The sequence below is a fragment of the Melospiza melodia genome, chromosome 10 (genome assembly GCF_035770615.1).
Source record: "Melospiza melodia melodia isolate bMelMel2 chromosome 10, bMelMel2.pri, whole genome shotgun sequence".
Classification (NCBI taxonomy): domain Eukaryota; kingdom Metazoa; phylum Chordata; class Aves; order Passeriformes; family Passerellidae; genus Melospiza; species Melospiza melodia.
The window spans coordinates 17,269,345-17,290,876 of record NC_086203.1 but is presented as its reverse complement, the minus strand read 5'-3'; the positions used below and the strand labels follow the sequence as shown (position 1 = coordinate 17,290,876).

The following is a 21,532-nucleotide window of genomic DNA, read 5'->3' as shown; positions in this document are numbered from 1 at the left end:
GGACAGGTTCTTCCCCATAGCCCTATGAGCCAGACCTTGCCAGCTGTGCCAGGCTTAAGAAATAGGAAAATGAACCCGATCAAATGAGAAACAGCTTCACAGAAATACTGCTCTTTTCCAACAAATGCTGTTGGCCCAGTTTCCCTGGCTGTGAAGCTCCCACTTTGAAACCTGTGGAGCAGGCAGATAATACACTTGAAAGCAGTGGCATTTTTACCTCCAGAAAAGGGACCATTGTGCTATGACTAACTTGCACTTTTTCAATTCTAGTTAGGTATAAAACGGTAGGAAAGGCCCCGCTTTGGAGAGAGCAGGAGAGTGAAAACATTTCTCTTCTGCAGTGAGTCAAAATATGGATGGATGAGTCGCGAGGTTGGGTGGTGATCAGATCACAGGGATGAAAGAACAAAATCAGTTCTTCCTCCTCCTCCTGCCTAGAGCCTGTGTGCCATAGGCAAGGCACAGCTTTGGGGCTGCACCAGAGGCTGGGGCACCAGTGAGGTGGCAGAGCCCAGCTGTTTGCTCTGAAGCAAAGGGTCACACTGAGAGTCCCTCAGGGTCTCTTTGTTTGACAGGGAGATACACAGGAGATACACACACACACACAGAGCTCTGTCAGCTCTGCCTGCCTGCAGCAGCTGCTGCCCTGTGGATGCTGTTTGAATCGATGCTGCTGTGTGCTGGTGGCCCTGGGCAGAGGCAGCAGCCTGGAGGTGTCCAGAGTGGCCACTCCTCATGGCAGTGACAGGTGTGGAGCTCTGTGGAGCTGCTCACATCCTGGGGAGGCCTTCATGGGCTCAGGATGTGCTTTTCTCTCTCTGTGCTGTTGCCTGCTGGCTGTCACTCTGCCTGGACCCACAGGGCCTCAGGGCCTTTGGGGAGTGGATGCAGGGTATGGTTCAGTGCAGACCTACACACAGCCAGTATATCCCATCCTGCTTTGAGGAGCAAACTCCCACTGCCTGTTTATTGTCAGGACAACTTGGATTGTCCCAGTGGGCTGCCAAATCCTGGCCCTCTGAAATCCTCTGGATTTGCCAGGACTGGGTTCATCTTCATGGTATCCAGCTGCCTCAGCTGTTGAGGGCTCCAGAGCAGTTTGCAGACTGGTCTGTGAGCTCCTTGAAAGTGGAAGGTTGAGCTATGCTTAATTATTGCCTTGCAGGCTTTTGGAGAGTGCCTGTGAGCCCTCAGTCTAGAACTCCTTCTGTGTCTTTTCCAGCATGTGGCAGTTGATTTCAGCCTGTGCTTCAGCCACACCAGGGAAAATCAGAGCCTGTAATAGAAATGTTGACAGTTTCTAACTCCACCACTCATGCCTGGGGCTGGAAGGGATTACTCCAGATCAGAACTGCCCTGAGGCAGCTGATGGAGGTCTGCAGCATGGCAGGATGTCCAAGCTTCCTGAGCTGCTTCCCCTGCTCCATTCCAAGTGAGCAACAAGTCATGGCAGCTCTCTTCACCTTCATGGCCCTTGTGCTGGGTGGGTCACCTGGCACCTCTCTGAGTGCATGGGAACAAGGAAAGGCATCTGTTCCCCTGCTGTCAGACCACAGTGGGCAGAGGGGCCAGTCTGCCTGGGGAGCACAAGCCAGTGCTTGTCCTCTGTCACTCTTGAGCTGATTTCTCTCAGGATCCAGTGCAGTGCCTGGTGTTGGTAAGAGATGGAAGGTGCCTGTTTACCCTCAAGAGTGATCAGCACCTGATGGTGCCTCTAGTCCACCCCATTTCTTTGTCCCCAGCCCACCCAACATTCACCTTTCTTGGGCTCCTCAGTGCTGTGGTGAGTGTGAGGAGGCAGAGGCTCACACCTGGCTTGAGCAGATGCATTTCTGCTGGGTTTGTCAGAGACAAGCTCTCTCTTAGGTAGAATGCCTCTGCCCTGCCAGGTCAGCTCAGCTGGGTGCGTAATCCAAAAAAGAATGTGCTTCCAGTATGAAGGAGAGGAACAAACCTTCCTAAGAGGGGAGATGATGATGGGAAGTCAGCTCTCCTGGGTACCAGAGAGAAACTAGTATTGATTTGGAGCAAAGGGTCAATACAGCTTCAGGGACAGAATCAGCCTCCTCCCAGTGCCTCCCTCTGCACTGGGATGGCAAAAGAGAGATGCTGGGGCCATGAAATGGAGTTACTGATGAAGCTTGGAGTGTGCTTGTCTTCCAGGCCACTGACATCTGAATCTTGCACATGTATGTTTTGCATGGCTGCCTCCTCCTAAAGCTCAGCAAGGCTCTGCTGATCTGAGGCTGAGCTCCAAATTAAATGACACCAAACAGCATGGCTTTACATTTCAAAGGCTCAGAGCAGAAGGATGCCTGGGACTTGCTGTCGCTATGGAGTAATTGGAATGATTTTTTTTTTTTTTTGGCGGCTTGTACAATGACCACCGGGTGCTTGCTCCACAGACAGATGGTTTTACCTGCATCTTCTGCTAATGGGAGGAATTATAACAACCCTGCAGGGATGAAGAGGAGTGACAGAGCTCAGTACAGTGGAGACAGCAAGTTAGTAGCTGCTCTGAGTCCCCGGCTCTGGCTGCTTATCACAGTGGTAACTTGTGGATGGGCACATTTGCATCACACAACCCCTGGAAATTTCTGCTTCTGTTCCCCTATTCCACACACCACCAACCAGAAAATCTCCTAGTACATTTTAAATTGCTACTGTGTCTCTTTCCCTTATCTTCACAGGGATGGACTCAGCAAAGGGGCTGCTTGAAGGTCAGAGGTGGAGGTCTAAGGCAGCTGGGAGAGTGGTTGGTCTGGGAGCCCCAGTCCCAGCACTGGGGGCTGTTGCCTTTCAAATGAAACCTGAAGGAGTGTCCTGGCCCTGGGGGAGGAAGAGAATGTGCCATGGCTGATCGCAGAGTGGCCCTGTCTGCAGCTGCCTGTTGGCTTCATTCAGCATTGCTGACAGGCTCTGTTCCCACTCTGTAGGGCTGTAACATAACAGCACTCTGGGAGGGAAACAATGGCCTCATTCCCACTGTGGACACCTGCATTTTTTCCCTGCTCCTGGATGGCCGGTTGCTGTCATTAACTCAGGGGTTTATTTCTGCCTGGAGCTGCTGGCAGGTCCTTGACATGCAGGAAGGTAGATATCTATCATCTGCTGGGGCCAGCTGCTCTGCTCTTCACGCTGTGCAGATTCACAGCTTGGGGTAAGGTCCTCCCAGTGATTCAGTAACCAGCCCGTGAGTTGGCAAAAGCTTATCAGGAGGTCAGTGTGGAGAAAGACTTGCTCAGGTACTTCTCAGTACAGGAATGAGCAAAGCAGAGTGGTGCTGTGGCTGCAGGAGCTGCCAGATGTTGTGGGCTCACAGTGGAGGAACACAGCCATCAGCTCCTCTCTGTTGTTGCATCTTCCTCCTCCTCTCTCACGTGCATCTCTAGTACCAAGTTCACTTGTCCTGCCCAGGTCCTGCCACCCCAAGAAGCCACTGCCTTCATCTCCCAGCAGTTGGCCTTCAAAGCTGTTTCTCCTGGTGGGAGCTACTTTGGGACCCATAGCATTGACTCAGCTCTGGCTTTCTGCTGTGCCCTGAGGCACAGGACCAGTGTCCTGGGACAGAGCTGCCCAGGCAGAGCACACTGCCTGCCCATGGCAAGCTGTGGCTGCTTGGGGAAGGGCACAATGGGACAGAGGTATAGATATGCTTCCCCAAAGGCCTCCCCATCCTCCAGGTACCCAGAGTGTGAGGAGAGGCATCAGCACTGGGAAGAGGGGGGATGTCCTCCAGGTCTCAGGGCACTAATGAGGATGTGGGGCAGCTCTGGTGGCTGCAGGTTTGGCTGCTGTGCTGCCATCAGTGGTGTTACACAGGGCTGTGTATGGTTTGGGCTACCTGAGAGGGCAGAGCAGCGGTACAGATGGGGAGTTGGCTTCCCAGGATAGAAAGATCTGGAAAGCTGAGTGGTTCGATGCATCTCCAGAGCATTACCAGCTCATGGAGCACATCTGGGAACATATGGGATCATTGTGGAAGGACAGAGTCAGGCTGGGCTCTGTCCTTGCCTAACTGCTTTGATTTCTCCTCCTGATTGATCTGCACAGTCAAACTCACGATTCTGTGCTGGCAGAGGAGCAGTTGCCAGCCTGCAAAGGTCGCTGGCAGCAGCTGCTCCCCTCCCTCCCCTGCTGCCCGTGCTGCCGGCAGCGGAGCCCGGCCTGGAGGCGCTCAGCTCGTGTCCCTGCTGCCTCCCTGCTCTGTGCTGCTCAGCGGGTGCTCTGCTCTCCACACCAAGGTAATGAGCCCGCTGGGACTGCACAGGGTCCCTGGTGAACCGAGGAGGAGGAGGAGGTGAAAGCTGCAGAGGAAAGGCAGCCTCACCTCACCTCGCCTTGCCTTGCCTTGCCTTGCCTTGCCTTGCCTTGCCTTGCCTTGCCTTGCCTTGCCTTGCCTTGCCTCGCCTTGCCATGCCCGCTCGCAGAGGGGCCGATGGAGAAGGGCGGCCAGCACGTGTGGCCGCTGAAATGGCGTGTGTGGGGACACCTGGAGCTGCCCCTGGTGAATCTGCCTGGTACCGCTGGTTGGCCTCCCTCACAGCCCTGCTCCCCAGCTCGTCCCGCATTGCAGAGCCTCAGCCCGCCCGGCCGCGTTCGCTCCGTGTTCGCTCCGTGTTCGCTCCGTGCCCGCCGGCTCTGTGGGTGCGCTGGGGATTTCCCCGGGCCATCGGTACCGCCCGCGGCTGCAGCGCTGAGGGCTCCGGGGGCTTCATTAGCCCAGCTCACCCGGGGATTGTCAGCACAGAATTGTCAGCACAGAGTTGTCAGCGCACAGGAGCCCGCCGGAGTCGCTTTCGCTTTGCCCTTTGCCAGGTTTTTGGGGAAGAGAGGTGCAAGCTCTTGGATGTGGGGGTTTGAAGGTGGCTTTGCTGGAAGCCTGCAGGGAAATGCCTCTTGTTCATTTATAAACATTCAGGAAGGAACTTGTTCCAAGCCCTGGCTTGCATTTAAAACGTGGAGATAGCTGTCACTGGGGCAAGGGAAGGAGGAGCAGGAGGGGCAGTGAGCCAAAGGTAACCGATGGCCCATGGGTGTCTGCCCTACAGAGAGCCTGGTTGGGATCCCTGTCACCCAAGACAAGCCTGTGAATGCAGGGTTTCCCTAATCCAGAGCTCAAACAATCTTTCTGCATAGTTGGCTGCACATAACTGATAGCTTTGAAGATCCCTCTGTCCTGGAAACTTGCTTTCTGACATCAGATTTGTCAATGTGTTGTAATTGAGATGTGCTTAGGGATGTCGTGATCAGCTTGCCTATTCCTCCTCAGCAAACCAGGCTGAAACCCACTTGATCTCTTCCTCTGGATCTTCTTGCCTTCCAAATGAGGCCAATAAGCCTGACAGTAAGTCCCTGTGGGTGGGGAGGGAGGACTATTTTGTCTGGGAATCAGGCAGTTGCATCGTGGCTTTGCCCTGGGCTGCTGGTGGCTTTATCTGTGCAAGTTCAACAAGGTTAAGTTCTTCAGCTTCCCTTTTTGGCTTTCTCAGCTGTGAAGGGATGGTGTGAGGCTGAGCTTAGCTCATCGTGAAATATATTCCATGAAGCCTGGGAGCTGGGGGCGTTGCAGAAAGACAAGGTTGTTCAAGGAGGTGGGAAGGGACAGGGAGGGTATTTATTCCACTCGACCATTTTCCTCCTGGGGCCATTGGTGTGGCACCAGAGTTTGTCCTGGTGATTGAGGCTGTGGAAGAGCAGCTAGAGATGCCTGCAATCCAAAGAGTAAAGAGTTGAGGTTTGGAAGGGGCAGCTCAGAGCTTGTCTCAGGAGACTGAGAGCCCCCACGTGCTGTGGGTACCAGGCACTGCTGCTCCCGCTCCATGGCTGTTGCTTTGGCTTTGCTGCAACAGGATTTCATGGCAGGACTTGTTGCAGGTGAGGACATGTGTGAGAAGGCTGTGAACCACAAACCTCCAGCCTCTCTGGACATTCTTGTTGCAGAAGGACAAGTACTCAAGTGAATGGTGGCCCAGGAGAGCAAGCCATCAAGGTGGGTTGGGAATGTCCACCTAATGAGGAGCTCTCCAAGCTATCCATGCAAGAAGATCTGTCCCCACAAGAGTCTCATGGCAGGGTGAAACAGGTCACTCTAGATTAGGATTTACTCTCCCTGTGAGGAACATGACAAAGACACAAGTTTTGGAGAGGCTCTTTTTACCTGTGTGGTGTCCCATGCAGGGTGGGAGGCTGCAGAGGGCTGCCTGGCTGAAGCAGAACAACAGGAGATGGTCTTGGATGATGATCCCTTTCCTGAAAGGCCCTGTCTTGACAGGAGACAGAGAAATTGCCACAGCTGCTGCTCCTGGCAGCCTTGCCAAGGCAGCAGAGCAGGCAAAGCGATTTAGCATTGCTCCAGTCATCCGTGGTGGCAGAGATCATTGCATCAACCCCTTCAGCATTGTGATTAAAGCTGGAGAAGCATCCTGTGAGGGCTGGGAGGAGTGTGGTGGTCCCTGGAGATCCTCTCTCTGAAGCAGAGGCAGCCCTCTCCAGCTGTGGTCCTCCTCTCCCACAGTCTCATCCTCCTCCTTTCGTGTGCAGCTGTTGATCCATGTGCTCCCATAGTGATGGAGTTCCTAGGACCTGGGACAGGAACCCAGCACTGGTTCCTCAGGAGAGGAGAGATTATGTGGATTTACACAGATTCCTTGTCTTGTGATGAAAATCTGGTGTTTGAGCTTCAGGATGGTTAAAATCAAAGTCCCCTTCAGAGAGCTTGTGCGTGGCTGTGATGGGGAAGGAGGAGGAGAAGATGGGAGGTGGTGGGGTCGGGTAGGAGGAAGAGTGTGAGAATGTTATTATGGAGCTCTGGGAAGCTGGTGAGTACCATCTCCCCATCTGGTATTTTATCCATTGTGGGTACTGGAGCAAGGCAGAACTTGGGAAAGTGGAAAGCACTGAGTCTTTAGGAAAACTAACTTTTTATAGTGCAAAAGTTTCCTTTACTTCTGCAACTCTCTGCCTCAGGGCTAATTACCAACAAATAACCGTAACACCAGGGGGGACCCAAGCCCCATGAATTGTGTTTGTTTGCACCATCTGCTCTTTATTCTGCAGGTGACATTCCCATAGTTGGGGGCAGTACCATCCATCCCTGGAAGCACACAGATTGATGTACCTGAATGTGTCTGCCCTGAATGGGCTGGCAGTTTGTCCAAGGCTTGTCCTGCCCCCACTGGGGGCTCTGACTGCCTCTGGCTACTTTCTGAGAGGTTTTATCTCGCTGGGACTTGCTACCTGGCTCATCTCTGAACATGATGGATGCCTCTTTGTGTGCTGCAGGATTTCTCTTGCAGCTCAAGTGGGTGCTGGAAGAGGGAAAGATCCAGAGTGTGTCAGGGCCTCTAGTGAGGTAGGGCTGGAGCTTATTTCCTTTTGCTGGAGAATAGAATGGAATCTCCATCCCAGGGAGGAGAACAGTGTTCATGACTCTTGCAGTAGCTGCCAGCATGACCTGGGAGCCTGTGCCTGGTCCCTGCCAGCTGTCCCAGGGTGCTGGGATCTCCTGCACCCACCAGCTGCCCCGGGCTCACTCCTTTAGCTCTCAGTTTGTCCGTGCCTGGCAGCTGCCACTCTGCAGGTGCTGCCTGGAGGAGCCCTGGCAGCAGCTGGGTGGCTGGGCCTGGGAAGCGCGGGCGGGCAAGGTGTAAATTGCATGGCGGGCTGCCTTCGCTGAGGTGAAAATGAAAAACTCTCCCAAGCTATCAAGCCCAGTGTTTCGCAGCTCCCACGGTCCAAATGCCCTCCCACTCCCTCTCACTGCTGCAGGGAGGATCTCGGGGGCTGGTTCTCTCCTGCCTGTCCTGGAGCCATGGCACTGCCACATCAGCAGGGCAGGGTGTCCTGGTGGCAGGCAGGATGGGGAGCCTGCCGTGGGAAGGGGGAAGTGTGCTGAGGGCAGGCAAGGATGCTGGTGCTGTGGGAGGTGCTAATTGCCAGGCTCTGCATTCTGCTACCTGGAGGATTCGTTATCCTTTGGCGAGACTTTGTTTTCCGCTGCCGTAGTGCTGGTGGTGGCACCCGTTCTTCCTGCTGCCTGATGGAAACGGCCTTTTCCTGATTGCAATAATATCACCTTCTGTTTCTGAAACACCTCACAGCCCAGAGGATTTGAAAGTAAAGTGCACGTGCGTGGGAGCAGTCTCACCAGCCCTGAAGTGTGAGTTTCTCCAGGCTGGGAGGCAGCAGCTGTTCCCCAGCCCTTGGCAGCCTGGTGCTGCTGTGCCGTGTGCTGGAGCTGGCTCTGGCCTGCCTGGCTCCATGTGCACCCTGCTGGAGCTGCAAGCTGAGATGTTGGGGTTTCCTTGATGTTTGAGGTATTACTGGTGTAAAGCATGTCTGCCTGCCTCTCCCTCCAGCAGTTTGCTTCTGCCCAGCCATCTCTGGGGCCAATGGCTCTGCCCCAGCCTCTGGCTGCCCTTCATTGAGCAGCCCTGAGCACCCAGGCTTCATCCCTGTCTCCTATTGGTAGGCTGTGGCCCAGCAGAGAGGACCAGAATCTGGGTTGGGTTTGGAAGGGACATGTAAAGGTCATCCAGTCCAGTCCCCCTGCAGTGGGCAGGGACATCTTTCACTAGCACAGTTTGCTTAAAGCCCCATCCAGCCTGGCCTTGAGCTCCTGGCTACGTCCAGGGATGGGGCATCCACAGCTTCTCTGGACAACCTGTTCCAGTGCCTAACAACCTTCAGCACAAGGCATTTTATGTCCAGTCTAACCTGCTAGCTTTTGCTTTAAACCCATTGCCCCTTGCCCTGTCACTACAGGCCCTGGTAAAAAATCTACATCTCTTACAAGCACACTTCAGGGCTCCTCAAAGGCTTCTCCTCTCCAGGCTGAACAACCACAACTCTCTCAGCCTGTCTCCATGGCAGAGTTGTTCCAGCCCTTGGACTGTTTCTGTGGCCTCCTCTGGACCTGCCCTGGCATGTCCATGGCTGTCTCATGCAGGGGTCCCCAGAGCTGGAGGCAATATTCCAGGTGGAATTACAAGAGCAGAACTGAGGGGAAACATCTGTCCACACCACTTGTAGTGCAGCCCAGGAGACCCTTCACCCCAGGGGGAAGGGGTGCCTCTGTTTCTTTGCTTTCATCAGCTCATGTGGATGACTTGAAGCAATGCCTAACCCCAAGCTGCTGTCTGAGCAAAGAGGAATGGAAACAGGGACATTCCCAGTCTGAGCCTGGGACAGAAGGATGGCCCAGCAAGGAGGAGAACACCAGAGAGGGCTGAGTGCTGTGCAAATGAATTGCAAAGCCTCTCAGGACTACCTAGCACCCGTGTTCTAAGATAAGCAGGGATGACACACCGAGCATGGAGCGTGTGAGGAAGCGAGGAGGATGTGGCACACAGCACAGCTCCCCCCAGTCCTAGCTGGTGGCTCAGTTTCAGCTTTTAATTTTAGCAACTGATTTAGGGCCGTTCAGCTCCACGCAGTTTTGTTGTTCCTTTAAAATCCCTGGGACTGAAGCGTCCGACTCCATCGCTGGGAGATGGAGAGGATGGCTGCCTCCAGCTGGAAGGAAGGTGTGGGGGAGTTGTGTTGTCTGGCGTGTGAGGACAGGGCTGGTGGGTCTCCTGGGGGTCTCCCCGCACTCTCCCAGGTGCCAGCTGACTTGCTGGCAGTGCCCAGAGCAGCCCCAGTGCCAGCAGCACAGGCAAGGGGAGCCCTGTGGCACTGAGGCTGTGGTGGTGCCCTGGCTGGCTGGGGGGATGCTGGTGAGCCCCCCCAACAGGGAGCAGTCCCCAGCGGTGGTCACAAGCCCCCTGTGTGTTTGCACCCTCCATCTATCCCTTCTTCAGGTGTGGCAGCATAGTAAAGGGAAGGGACTGAGCCCAGCTGCCTGTGGAAAAGCTCCTCATGTGGTTGGTGTTGCTCCAGTGTCACAGCCAGGATGTGGATGGGACCAGCTCCATGTGCCCTTCTGCTTCCCTGCAATGGCAGCAGCACCTCCTCTCACAACAGGAGCAAGGGTTCTAGGCACAGTTGCACTGAGTTACTGGCACACTGTACCAAAATGAAGTTTAGACAATCCCTGTGAACAGCCCAGAGCTTCTCCTTGAGTCTGGCCCTCCTGGCCACATGTCCATTGGCCCCTCTGTAAGTTCTCTGGACTGGCTCACTGTGCAGAGAGCAGGCAATGCTGAGGCTGCACCCTGCACTGTCAGCACTGTTGGTTTTCCCAGTGCCTCCAGCTGGGGGCTGCCTGGTTCCCCTAAGGGAGAAGAGGGTTTTTATCTGCTGGGTGACCAGTTGCTTGCTCCCCATGGTTTTTCCAGTCCTGGCTGGGGTTTAACAGGCACGTTTTTCATGTGTTGCAGGCAGAAGGTGCTCTGGCAGGGATGGGTGCCAGGCACAAGCAATGGCTGTGTTCCTGTGGCACACAGGTGGCTGGAGCATGAAGTAGACATCTCTGCAGTGGAGCCAGGAGCTGCTGGGCAGCATGAACAGCTCAGCCTCCAGCTCTGCTCCAGCAGGAAGCTTGGTGGTGGCGTGAAAAGCCTCTCCTCAACTGTTCCTACAGCATCAGTCCTGAAACAGGGACTCTGCAGGCTGGTGTGACTTAAAAATCACCTTGTAAGTGATTCCAAGAGGTCACAGTAAGGAGTCGAGGGTGACAGGGAACCTGTGGGGTGAAGTGGGGTGAGGACAGCAGCTGCCTCCCCACTGCCTTCCTGGCAACACTGGAAGTGTTGTGGGTTCAGCTGGAGCCTGATTGCCAGCGTGCCCGTGCATGGCGAGGATCCAGAGAGCATCCACAAGGCTCGTTTGTGGTCTCCTAACAAGATGAATTCTTGCAGCAGTGGGAGATGAAGCAAATCCAGTTGGTGACATTTGAATTCCTGAGCAGTTGAACCTGGCAGAGTGACAAAGACAGTCCCTGCAGTGCCCCAGCTCATCTTCTGCTTCCCAGCAGGTGCTGAGGGCCATGGTGTGACACGAGCACCCTGCCACCTCCTTCTGCCTTTGCACAATTCTGCCTGGATTTTAATGACTGCAGGTCATGGCTCGGACACCTTGTCATGTCCTCTGCAGCCCTGGGACTGCTCTCATGCTCACCCAGGAAAGTGGGGGCCTCTTCCCCCTGGGAGGCTGTGCCCAAGCCATATCATGAACACACATTGAGACCTTATGGACGAGTAGGGGGAGGAGGATTTGTGCTGATGAATAGCTGGCACCTCCTGCTGCTGGGGAAGGTCTCCCAAAAACCTGGTCATTGCATAACCCTGTCCTTTCTGATGCATGAGGCATGGGATGCTCCATTCCTAGCAGGATGAGAGTGACCTGGAGGAAATCCTGCCGTCAGTACGTGGTGGGAGGTGATATGGAACCCGAGGTTAAAGATTGGGCGAGGTGCTGTTCCATCTGGGAAAGAGGAGTGCAAGAGTCTTCCCTTACGTAACGCCTTGCTCCCGAGAAGGTGGTGAGCAGCACCCCACCACGTTCCTCAGATGGGCTGAGAAGGAGTTGGCTTCATGGGAAGCATGGGTCTGATGTGGCAGGAGTGTGCTGGAGCTGCTCTTCTGTCAGAACTGAACTTGTGGACTCTGGGTGCATTTGTGTGTGTAGATGGGCTGCATGGATTATGTGCAATGAATCAATCCCCTGTTTCAGGTGCCATGGGGAGGGTCCTGCACAGAAATGAGCCCTGAATGCTGCACTGCTGCCTCTGTCTTTGCTGGCCATGGGAAGGGAGAGCTGCTGGCAGAGGCTGAGGAGGGAGGTGGCCCTGCACGACCTTGCAGAGGGACAAGTCCTCTTTCCTGCCCCACTTACTGGTCCTGTTGTCACAGCCAGCAGCCTGACACTGACAGTGTCCCACTGTTCAGCTCTCGCTGAGCTCCTCCACCCGTGTGAGACTGCTTTGGATTTGACTGGAGGGCTCTGCCTTGCAAACTCCACATTCCCCTTGCTGCTCCATCTGTTGGCTTGGTGGCACAGCCAGCCAGGGGCTCCCTTCTCAGTGGCAGTGCTATGCTGCCTGTTGAGCCTTTCTGTTGTTTTGCCATGTTGTTGAGCCTTTGCTAATTCGCTCTCTTCCCACACCTTTGCCTCTGGGCTCTGCTCTCCAGTCTCTCTGGGTTGTTTCTTTTCATTGCAGTGTTTCTCTCCGTGGGGATAATCCCAAACTCACTGTGTCACCAGCCTCTTTTGCACTTTGCTGCACTATTCTTGCCTGGCCTCTGCCTGCTTCCTAATCTCCTTTGGTATGATCACAGGGCTGATATCCCACCCCCTTTAGATGATCCCCTTATCCATTTCCATTGTCATGGCTCCCCACCTCATGGCTCATTTCTCAAGCCTTTATGCAGCCTCTTCCAGGCTGGACAGGACAGCATCCCCAGGTTCAACATCCCTGCTCCTCCTTGGGGACATTGTGCTCTCCTGAGCCCACCTGCCAGTGCTGAGCTCTGCAGCAGCCCTGCCACAGGCTGGGTTTCTCTGGGAAGAAGCACAGAAGCAGAGGCCAGCTCACTGGCCTGGCTTCCAGCTTGATTTGTACAGACATAAACTAGCACCCCCAGGCTCTGGTTTCCCTCCATTTCATTTTGGGAAAACCCTGGATGAATTGGGAAGAAAGCAAGTATTGCAGCTGTCCCTAATGAGGCAGGCATGGGTATTGACAGGGAGTGTCCAGCCACTTTGGCATGGCCCCACCATGGTCCCCAGCCATGGGCTTTGGGCTGGACACCTGGGCTGGTCTGGCTTCAGGGACACAGAGCTGCTCCTGGCAGGGTGGAGCACCCTTGTCTCTCTTGTAGGATAATCTTGAGTGTGAAGCAGCATTTGGCTCAAGAGCCAGTCCTGCTCTTCATTCATGTGCACATTTTTATTCCTTAAAAAGCCAAGATTCCCACATTTTGTATGGGCAAGAGGGGGTGTTGTTTGTGTTTTGGGGGTGCCACTGCTATGCTTGTATAATTGGAAGTTGTAGCAGTGTAGAGTAGATTGTATGGAGAGGGTATGTCCCAGATCCATTCTTTTGGAACCTTAGGAGGGGGTTTGGAAAGTCAGCTTGGGATGTCTTGAAGGCCAGACTGGAGCCCTGAGGATCTGGACTGGTTGGAGATGTCACATGAAGTTAATGAAAGTCTCTTTGCTCTAAGATCCTTTGAGTTGTCCTTGTCTGCATGAAGTGATGGAGGGCCAACTGGATTTGTCCAAAAAACCCTGCAAATCCTGGAGGTACCTATCTCTGGTGTGTGTTGCAGTAACCTAAATAGGGAGCTGAGCTGGGGGTTGGTGGATGGGCTTGTGGTTGGCAGAGCAAGGGGCAGAGTGGCGGGGAGGGCTCCTGTCTGCCTTGCTGCTGAAAAAGCAGCAGTGATATGAGCCGCCTCTGCTCTGCTGCTAAAAACAACCCAGCTTGTTGTTATTTAATGCAGTTTTGATCTGCAGGCCCCAGTGTTTCACCTGCCTGCAAGTGGGAACTCCAAACTCCAAGTGCCTTGGAAGCCCGCCTGCGTCCCTGCGTGTCCCTGCAGCATGGGATAGGAAACGTGGTTCCTCCTCGGCTGGAGGAGGCACTGCTGAAATTCAGGCTGGGAGGCGTTGGGATGGGACAGGTGAAGCTTCTCTTGGGGTCATGTTCCTGCCACTGAGGTGTTTCTGGGTAAACTGGGCCTCTGCATTGCCAGATCCTGCAGGCTTTCCCAGGAAAATGGACCCAAAAACTGCTCCTGTGGGATTTCTGCCTGTATTTCTGGTACAGCATCCTGGCAGTGTGAAGGTGGCTCTTCAGGTGGTACAGCTGCCAGCACCAGGAGAGGGTCAGTGTTGGCTCATGTCTGTTGTGGATCCTGCCTGGTGCCAGCATTAGTCTGGGAAATAAATGATTCTTAAATCACATTCATCCATCCCCAGGGCTGAAAGGAGTCAGGTTTTTCTAAGGTCATGATTGATATGTCCATAGAGCTCATTCTTGGTGTGGGGCCAGCTCTGGCAACAGAGAGCCCCAGAGGGATGTGGACCCTGCTGGAGGATGTGCACACAAGCCACACCAACAGGCCATGACAGAGGAGAATAGTTGAGGCAGAGAGGAAAATCACTGGGTCAAGGAAGAAGAAGAGGATAATCAGGGCAAGAGGGAGGAAGAGAATAGCTGGGGCAGGGAGGAGGAGGAGCAGGAGGAGGAGGATGTTAACTAAGGTGGTTGCAGGGTTAAATAAAAGCTGTCAGTGATTTGAAAAGGGGAAAGAAAGAAAAAGAAAACCCGCTAAAGAGACACTCTCCTTTCTCACCCGGCTTGTAATCAGCCGCCCCCTCTGCCAGCGAGCAGCTGGCGGGCGGGCGGGCGAGGAGGGGGTGGCAGGAGGGTCCAGCTGCTCCTCACCCAGCCCTGGCGCCCCAGGAGTCCCCAGAGCCCCGGCTCAGCCCCTGTCAGGGGGCCCTGACAGCCTGGGGTCTTGAGGGGCACTGCCAGGGGGAGCTGGGGTGAGGAAAAGGAGGAGGGGGACTTGTCTGAAATGCCAGGGATTCATCTCCCACTCCCCCTGCCCTCGTGGTTCTTAAAGGAGCTGCTGGAGCTGTCGGCTCTGGATTATATTAATTAGCAGAGAAGTGCCTGTTCATGGGGCTGTGCTGCTCATGGGGCTGTGCTGTTTGTGGGGCTGTGCTGCCAGCAGGAGCTGGAGATCTGGCAGGTCTGTGTGAAGCAGCTGCCTGGCTCCCCAAAACCTCTCGCTCCAGCCCAAAATAAGCACATCAAAACCAAGGCTCAGCTGGGGGTCTTCAGCATCTCCTCCTGGAGCCCAGCTGGCTGCTTACCTTCAGGGCCAAACCTGCCTGCCCTGGTACCTGGGGCTGCTGTGGTAGGGAAAGCAGCACCATGGTTTGGGATGGCACCCTCTGCTCCTCACTAGGTCTCCACACCTGTGGGCAAAGAGGACCAGGCTGACCTGGCTGGCAGGTCAGTGTGGTGGGGCAACTGCTGGGGTGGGGGGCAAGGACACATCCCTGCCCATGGCTGCTTTGTGTCTTCCAGGAGAGGAAGCTGTGTGCCCACCCCCGGATCGAGATCTACAAGCAGGACCGCATCTACTTCGTGTGTCCCCTTGCCCGCCAAGGAGACTTCTATGTGCCTGAAATGAAAGAACTGGAGAGGAAGAGCAGGGCTGCTGCAGCTGTGGCTGAGGACGCCCAGACAGACATCACAGGTATCCATGGCTTGTGCAAAGGCTCCATCTTCATCATCCCTCACAGAGTTGGGGTCCTGGTGTCCCCAGTCCTGCTGCCTGGGCAGAGAGGGACTGGCCTGTGCCCACCTGGTACCCAGCCAGAGTCTCAGCACACCTCTTCCCCTCACCCTGTGCTGATCCCTAGGGATCTGAGATATCATGGCATGCCTTGGGGAGCACCCAGGAACCCTTGCAGTTTTGGGTTAAGCCACTGTTGTTAGCACAGAGCTGGATCTCACAGCTTTTAGTTGCAGCTGGGCTTGTTTTTCTCTTTGTCATATACATCTTCCTTGATCTCATCTTCATCTGTTACATGTTGGGATTGCAAAGAGCTTAAATACCAGGTTGCTGTAGCTCGTGGTGGAGTTGCCTGGGAGCATCTGCTCAGCAAGATTTGTTGGAGCCTGGATGTATTCATACAGGAAGGGACCACAATGGCTGTAGGCGCAGAGCAGCAGTGCTATAGTAACCCAAAATGCTGCTTGCCTTCAGCAGCCCACATGCTCCCGTGCCTGTGAGATGTAAGAGCTGGCTGTCCAAGCATTCCCAGGCACTGGACAGCACATCTGAGCTGGCTGCTGGCAGGGGCCTCCCTCCTGCCCCACGGGTTGGCCACACTTGTGTAATGGGCATGAAAAAACCATGAGGGCTGTGCTCGCCTCGCGGGCACTTGGGTCATTTGCTTCAGCACATCTCCAGGTTTGGGTCGCTTTAATTCTTAATCACATAAAAGCAAGCCTGGGAATTGCTTTCTGGGAGCTGTGTCCATTTAGTGTTGCAATGAGGAGTATAATTGGAGCTGTTTCCCAGCCCTTCCAGGGCCCCTGTTAGCACGGTGCTCACTTGGCTCTTCTCCTCTTTGTCTGCCTTGTGTTGGGGCAGCACCAGCCCTGCTTGAGCAGAGGTGCCCAAAGGCCACTCACTCTGACAGCTTCCCCTTGGTTTGGAGAGGGATGGCAGGATCCATGGGAGCAAAAGCAGCTCCATAGCTGTGTGTGCTCATGTGCCTGCTCAGGGGGTGCAAGGTCCCACAGCACAGCCAGGGGTGCTCAGAACAGCCACTGCCCTGTGGCTCTCACTGCTTTCCCTGGGGTGCCACTGCCAGCATGCCCACAGTGGGGAGTCCCCTGCCCTGCTGGAAGAAGGGCTAGGAAGATCTTCCCAGTTTTAGAAGGCAAATTACGCTGGACTTTCTCACTCTGGGCCGGGGTCCCCAGCAGCAGCTCTGGGCCAGCTCTTCCACCACCCTTTCCTTCCAGGCACAAAGATGAACTTTTGTCAGTGCAATCTGATGCAGTGCCATCTGCTGAGTCTGCACAAAACCAACTTCAAATTATAATAATACCTATGAGGTTGGCCCTGCCTGTGAGACTAAAGAGCTGTTGCACTGTGATTGTCACTGCTGGGCACAGTGGCACAACCACATCTGATGGGGTGTCACATCCTTGCTCTGGCAAGCCTATGGGTGGCTTGTGCAGCTCCTGCCTGAGGGATTTGGTGGTCCCATGAAGATTACACCTTATGGAATGAGACTGATCCTCCCTTCCCAACAATTTTATGTGCTGGGATCTGTGCAACCACCCCTGAGTTGGAGAAAGAGAAGCCTCTTTTCCCATCCTTTTTAGCCTTCCTCCCTGGGCAGGAAGCAAGCTCTGCTTAGTCACAGCCCCTTCAACAGGCATGATGGACATGAGATCTTGGTGACCCAGGAGATCCCCGGATGTCTGTGACAGTTTTCAAGCTTTCCTCTGCCAATTGGAGGGTGGGCACAGCAATGTCCCCATCTGCCTGTCAATATGATCTCTGCTCAACCCCAGTTGCTTGTATTTGGGTTATTTCTTGATCCTTCTCAGGTTTGAATGGATGTTTCAAATGGTCCTGCTCCGCTGGAGGCTCAGGAAGTGCTCCTGGGACAGTGGGGGCAGGTGGCAGTCCCTGATGGTGGCTCTCAGATCCTCTGGCTGTGCCAGAGCTGCACAAATCCAGGTGTGGGGCTTTGATACCCCGTTGTGCCTCAGTGGATAAGTGGAGACTGGGAAGGCTCTGAGCCCCATTTCCTCTCCCAAAGGTAGCTGAGGCTGCTCTGTGCACAGAAGCTTTGGCCTATGTGTCCTCATGTGGTAGCAAAGGAAGCCTCCTCTTTCCCCCTCCCAAAATACTGAGATAAGGGCACTGAGTGTGATTTCAGCATGGACATCATGTTGAGTAACACTCTGTGTGAGCACACCATTGGTCATCACAGCTCAAGAAACTCCCCACCAGCAGCTGGATTTTGCTTTCTTTGAATTAAAGACTTGAGAAGTTTCCAGTGGAAGGTGTTGCCATTTCTCCTCACCTGTCACTGTGGCTGGTGCCAGACGCTACCAAGCGACTTGGAAGTGTAAGAAAAGCTTGGATTTGTTTTCTCGAGCCTCCTGACCTTGGAGCACATCTCTCCATTTAGGCTGTCACCTGCTGTCCTTGCTCCTGAGCTCACCCTGGGAGGTGCTGGGTGCCTGTGGCTGTGAGCGGGTGGCACAAAGGCTGTGGGACATGGTCTGGGCTCTCTGCTTTCTGTGCCAGGGTGCTGCCAGCTCTGCTGAGGACACACACACTCAACACACAGGGCAGGGGCCGGGGGCTGTGGCTGCCTCTGCACCAATTCCGTCCCTTCTTCGCCACGCTCAGGGTCATTGGAAAGACAGGGAGCGTTTTCTGAAGGCGGCTGATGGGTCTGCAGGGGGCAGTGTCAATCAGGATCAGTTGTTTGGTATTTAATTGTTGTCTGGGGCGGGTCCTGGCTGCGAGCTCCCTCCCAGCGCTCTGCACTGACCCCGCTGCTGCGCCTGGAAGGTGGAAGCAAACTAAAGCAGCCTCTCCACACGGGCTGGCATGAACACAGATGGTTCCCGAGCATGTGGCTTTGCCCAGAACCTCAGGTGCTCATTTTCATGGGGCAGAGTCTGTCCCATGGCATTCAGGTACAACTGATGGCATCACACGCTGAGCTCCAGTGCCACAGAGGAGCAACTTTCCTGGTGTGTTTCTGCCTCATCCTTGCTTGCTTCCATCCTTCAGAGAGCCCTGCCTGTTCCTGCCTGCTCTGCATCCTGGGAAGGGCCCCAGTCCCTCTCCTGGTGGCTTGTGTGTGAGCTTCAGCAGTCATGGACGTGCTGTGCCCCCTGGCAGCACACTGTATTAGGGGTGATGAATGTTTGATGGAATGAGGGGAAGGAAAGGGCCCAGGAGCACCAGGAGTGGAGCCCTGCTCAGGCATCAGTGTGGCACAGGGTGGTGCTTGCCCTCATTCTGGATTTGGGAATGTCAGTGCCTGGTATGGCACAGGGCTGAGCTGTCTGGGGAGGCAGCTCCCCACCAGGCTCATTGGCAGAGTGGGGTGAGTGGTTCCCATTGCACCCACCCCTGGCTGGTCTCTTGGAGTTGGCTGCTTGATACCCCTTCTTCCTGGCTTTTGGGGACTCCTTAACACCCTGCCATGGCTTCAGCCCAGGCTGTGCCTCTGTTTCCCAAATGAAAACTCCTGGGTCCCATGTTCCTGCTGAGTGATAGTGCAGTGGGATGGCTCTGCCATCCTTGAGGGAGCAAGGTCAGGGGTGAGTTTCAATAGAGGATGGCTGCTGCCTCACAGAGTGCCAGAGGGAACAGCCATGCTGGGTCAGGGTGCTGGACTGATTCCTGGTGTAAGGACCAGCCTTGGGAAGGTGGATGCAAGGAATGGGCCATGGGAGGACAAACAAGGTGTGTGGGAGGATGGACAAGTGGGTGTAACAGCTGCTGGAAGGGTGAGCTGTGAGATGGGGGCTGGATCCCTGCTTGCCCTCCCCCAGGGCTCTGGTTGCCCTCTCAGAGCCCCTTGCCCTGCCTGCCTGGCCTCCCTGCTGGGACAGCTGGGTGTTCCTGCCACGTTCCCCTGCCACAGCTGGCCCCACATGGTCCCTGGCAGCAGCAGCTCTGCTGCCCTGCCCACCCCAGGCATTTATGCTGGCCAGGCTCAGGGGCCGTGCCAGAGCCACCCTCTCCTGTGCAGGGGAGAGCGAGGCTGCTGAACTGGGCAGATTTGCCAGCTGAGGCTGCTCGAACATGATCAGAAGTGACAGAGCAGTGACAAAGTGCCTGGCTGAAGGGAAACAGGACTGGATTTACTGTCACCCTTGGAGCAAGGGACGGGAAGGTGGCCATGAGAGCAAGGACAGCAGAGCTTTCCCACAGTGGTGGCTTGGAGCAGTGTGTAGGTCAGCTTCATCCCTGTCTTCTTCTTCCTGAGCTGCTGCTCCTCTCCTCAGGAGCTTCTTTGCTCTGTGTCATGGGATTACATGACAAATTCTGAGCCAAAATGTTCCCTGGGGTGCCAGGGGAGAGGTGCTGAGCAGGAAGGGCACTGCTTGGGGGGCTGGTGTCACTCCTGTCCCCTGGGATCTTAGAGGGACACAGGATGGCCACACATGATATGAGCTGTCATGAAGCCATGGTGGGAACATGTCCATGCCACCTCAGGCCACCAATTTGGCCAAATCAGATTATTTCTTCTTTTCAGATGACCACTAAAGACCTTGCAAACCCTAACTTGTCTTCAAGGCTCAGGGTCTTCATCTCCCTTTCATCCCCCACAGCTCTCAGTCTTCCCAGAGGCTCCCTGCTGACCCAGTGCCCTGCTGAGCTCCTGTCAGGTGGGACAGGACAGCATCTCCCACCTTCCTGCTGCCCACTCAGTGGCTGCTGTCCCCTTCAGCGAGCACAACATCCTTTTTAACTTAGAGTAAATGTAGTTTCCATGTCAGCTGCTCCCTGATGCTGCAGCAAAGGCAGTGTGTGTCAGTGGGCAGTGGTTTTTTCCTCCTTTCCATGGGAGGGGTCACCTGGCATTGCCTGGGCTGAGGGCTCGGTTTGTGCCAGCTGCCCAAAGCATTGCCAAGGTGAGAGGGTGAGGCTCAGGTTCCTTTCCAGGATGAAGCCATCCAGATGGGATGAAGCACTGTGTCTGTGGATCTTTTCTGGCTGCCCCTGATCCTGCTGCCACTGCTGGGTCCTGGGAGCAGCCGTCACTCAGGCGGCTCTCGGGGCCGTGGGATGATGATGCTGCTGCTCAGGAGGCAGAGTTCTGCCATTTACAAGCAGCTCTGCTGGCAGCTGCCCAGGCTGGGAAGAAAAACAGCGCAGAAAAAGGTTTCAAGGATGTTTGGAAGGAAAGTTCCCTCCTTGGTGAATCTCCTTCAGGAGATCAGTGGCTGGCACACAGCTGCAGGAGAGCAAGCAGCCCAGCCTCGGGCAGCCTGGCTGCAGGAGCTGGGGGAGGCTGGAAACTCCCGTGGGAGCCCAAGGCAGCCCCATGGCAGCAGCTGAGGATGGAGCTGCACCAGCAGGAGACAGTGTGGAGGAAAGGGCTCTCCTCTCCCACCTAGGATGGTGATGCTCCCCTTTGCCACTTCCCAGCCCTGCTGGTGGCAGGCCCCAGTCCTCCAGGAGTGCTGCTGCTCCTCCTGGTTTCCCTTCTGGTGTTGGGCATGATCCTCAACAGGGGTGTTCAGTCCAGCATGGATGGAGGTGCTGGGAAGTGACAGAGCCTGGCACTCACTTCCCACTGATGCAAGGCAGGCAGGGAGGAGATAGAGCAGGCAGGGCCATGATGGAAGCCTGTATTGTAATTAACAATGAGGATCTGTGATGTCATAATAAACCACGTGGATCTGTGATGTCATAATTAACAATAATTAATGTTTAACAGACAGGAGGGTTTTGTCTCCTGGCTGGTTGCTCTGGCAACAGCACCGAGCTGCTGGTCTCAATCTGACACATTCCTCTCCTTGTGGACTCCTTAATTGTATTGTCGATGGAGCTAATGAGGCAGGGATCTGGGGAGGGGGAGCTGGGCCCAGGGCCCCACCTGGGCAGGCAGGGACAGCCCCGGGGGCCTGGCCATGAGATGGGGTTGGCTGGCAGCCAGGTCATGTGCAGAAGCGCAGAATGAGCTGGGAAGGCTCCCCCTGTCCTCTGGCACCCCGAGACCTGTCTGCTGCTCCCCTGCCTGTCTTCACACTGCTGCCAGGGCTGCCGGCTCTGGGGGAGCCATGGAGGGAGTGGGAGCAGCCTGTCAGGTGCTGGAGGCACCAGGATGCCCTGGCATGAGGCTGGACATCCATACCTGCTCCTGACAGCAGGACATTTGAGTATTTGCACTTGTACCATCATCCCCTTGAGTGTTTAAACAGTGCTGTAGCTTCACACCACCCTCACAGCACAGTGTCCTTCCTGCCCTTTGTCTCATTGCTGGTGCCAAGCCAGAGACAGGCTTGCATTCTCCCCAAGGAAGGGCCTGGCAGGTCCTTGCTGTGTGCACAAGGAGCAGCTGTGGGGCC

General features: G+C 55.1%; 2 protein-coding genes across 3 annotated transcripts in view; both read left to right on the top strand.

Moving 5' to 3' along the window:
• SLC38A3 (solute carrier family 38 member 3) overlaps window positions 1-21,532 on the top strand; it is a 238,553-nt gene that overhangs the window by 146,694 nt on the left and 70,327 nt on the right. The window lies entirely within an intron of this gene.
• The window catches only part of TEX264 (testis expressed 264, ER-phagy receptor), a 41,566-nt gene that overhangs the window by 18,964 nt on the left and 1,070 nt on the right, over window positions 1-21,532 (top strand). For both annotated transcript variants that reach the window (XM_063164620.1, XM_063164621.1), the window contains exon 5: window positions 14,987-15,158. In XM_063164620.1, coding sequence (XP_063020690.1) covers window positions 14,987-15,158 — 172 coding nt within the window. The remainder of the gene's footprint in view (window positions 1-14,986; window positions 15,159-21,532) is intronic.